The sequence below is a fragment of the Malurus melanocephalus genome, unplaced genomic scaffold (assembly GCF_030028575.1).
Source record: "Malurus melanocephalus ecotype Western Australia unplaced genomic scaffold, MMel_1.1 scaffold_3202, whole genome shotgun sequence".
NCBI lineage: Eukaryota > Metazoa > Chordata > Aves > Passeriformes > Maluridae > Malurus > Malurus melanocephalus.
Genome location: NW_026626434.1, coordinates 1 through 2,045, shown reverse-complemented (window position 1 = coordinate 2,045; position 2,045 = coordinate 1). Strand labels below are relative to the sequence as shown.

The window sequence follows — 2,045 nt, the reverse complement described above, 5'->3', positions numbered from 1 at the left end:
TTCTAATTTTCTTTCCTAAACCCCATTTTTTCCCCATTTTCCCTCCTCAACCCCATTTTCCCCCCATTTTCTCCCCATTTTCCCTCTAATTCCCATTTTCCTTCCTAAATCCCCTTTTTTTCCTCTCGTTTTCTTTCCCCAACCCCATTTTCCTTCCTAAATCCCATTTTCTCCCCCATTTTCCCTCCTAAATCCCATTTTCTCCCTGTTTTCTTCCCTCATTTTCCCTCTAAACCCCATTTTTCCCCCCATTTTCCTTTCTAAATCCCATTTTTTCCCCCATTTTTACTCCTCAACCCCATTATTTTCCCTCTAAACCCCATTTTTCCCATTTTCTCCCCCATTTTCCCTCCTAAATCCCTTTTTTTTCCTGGTTTTCTTTCCTCAACCCCATTTCCTTCCTAAATCCCATTTTTTTGTCCATTTTCCCTCTTCAACCCTTTCTCCTCTCATTTTCTGCCCTAAATTCCTTTTTCTTTCCTGTTTTTGTTCCTAAATCTCATTTTTTTCCCCATTTTCCTTCCTAAATCCCATTTTTCCCCTTTTGCTCCCCATTATTTCCCCTCTAAATCCCACTTTTCCCATTTTTCCCTTTTTTTCCCCCAACAGCTCCAGCAGCAGGGGAAGCTGGAGGAGCGCCAGACCCAGAGCGGGGAGAAGGTGAGCGGGCCCACCCCATCCCAAATCCCCCAAAAATCCCCCAAAAATCCCCAAAAATCCCCCAAATCCCAGGAATTTCCCCTTTTGACCCCATTTCCCCTTTTCCAGACCCTAAAATTCCTGCGGGGCTGTCGCCTCGAGGTGGGGATGAAGAACAACGTCCAGTGGGAGCTCAACCCCGAGATCGTGGCCCGGCACTTCCTCAAGAACGTGAGCGGGGTTTTGGGGTTTTTGTGGGTTTTTGGGATTCCTGGAGCTGCAATGGGGTCAAATCCTGAGATTTGGGGTCATTCCCAAAGGGTTTCAGGGGCTCTGTTCCCAGGTTTTGCGATTGTTCCTGGGTTTTGGGATTGTTCCCTGGTTTTCGGGTCAAATCTCAGGATTTGGGGTCATTCCTGAAGGGTTGAGGGGGCTCTGTTCCCAGGTTTTGGGTTCAGTCCCTGGATTTGGGGTCATTTCTGGGATTTGAGGTCATTCCCAAAGGGTTTGGGGGATTTTACTCCTGAGTTTAGGGATTTTTCCTAGAATTTGGGGTCGTTCCTGGGATTTGGAGTTATTCCTGAAGGGTTTGGGGGGCTTTGCTCCCAGTTTTTGGGGACACTCCCTGGATTTGGGGTCATTCCTGGGATTTGGGGTCATTCCTGAAGGGTTTGGGGGGCTCTGCTCCCAGGTTTTGGGGTCACTCTCTCGATTTGGGGTCATTTCTGGGATTTGAGGTCACTCCCAAAGGGTTTGAGGGGCTCTGCACCCAATTTTGATATTATTCCCAGAATCTGGGGTCGTTCCTGGGATTTGGGGTCATTCCCAAAGGGTTTAGGGGGCTCTGTTCCCAGGTTTTGGGATCACTCCCTGGATTTGGGGTCATTCCTGGGATTGGGGCCTTTCCTGGGTTTGGGTTCAAATCCCAGGATTTGGGGCCATTCTCGGGATTTCGGGTCATTCCCGTGGTTGGGTTCCTCCCGGATTTTGGGGTCACTCCCAGTATTTGGGGTCTCTCAGGATTTGGGGTCACTGTCTTTGCTTCTGGTTTTGGGATTGTTCCCTGGATTTGGGGTCATTCCCAAAGGGTTTGAGGGGCTCTGTTCCTGGGTTTTGGGGTCACTCCCTGGATTTGGGGTCATTTCTGGGATTTGGGGTCATTCCTGAAGGGTTTGGGGGATTCTGTCTTTGGGGTCACTCAGGATTTGGGGTCACTGGATTTGGGGTCACTGGATTTGGGGTCCCCCCCAGGTTTTGGGGTCTCTCAGGATTTGGGATCTCTCAGGTTTTGGGGAGATTTGGGGTCCCCCCCTGGATTTGGGGTCACTGTCTTTGGGGTCACTGTTTTTGGGGTCACTCAGGATTTGGGGTCTCTCAGGATTTGGGGTCACTGTTTTTGGGGTCAC

General features: G+C 49.5%; 1 protein-coding gene across 1 annotated transcript in view; it reads left to right on the top strand.

Moving 5' to 3' along the window:
- Positions 1-893, top strand: part of MRPL9 (mitochondrial ribosomal protein L9) — a gene marked incomplete at both ends in the record, with an annotated part of 5,877 nt that extends 4,984 nt beyond the window's left edge. Inside the window, 2 exons of the mRNA XM_057389006.1 lie at positions 610-660; positions 769-893. Coding sequence (XP_057244989.1) covers positions 610-660; positions 769-893 — 176 coding nt within the window. The remainder of the gene's footprint in view (positions 1-609; positions 661-768) is intronic.
- Positions 894-2,045: the final 1,152 nt, after the last annotated feature.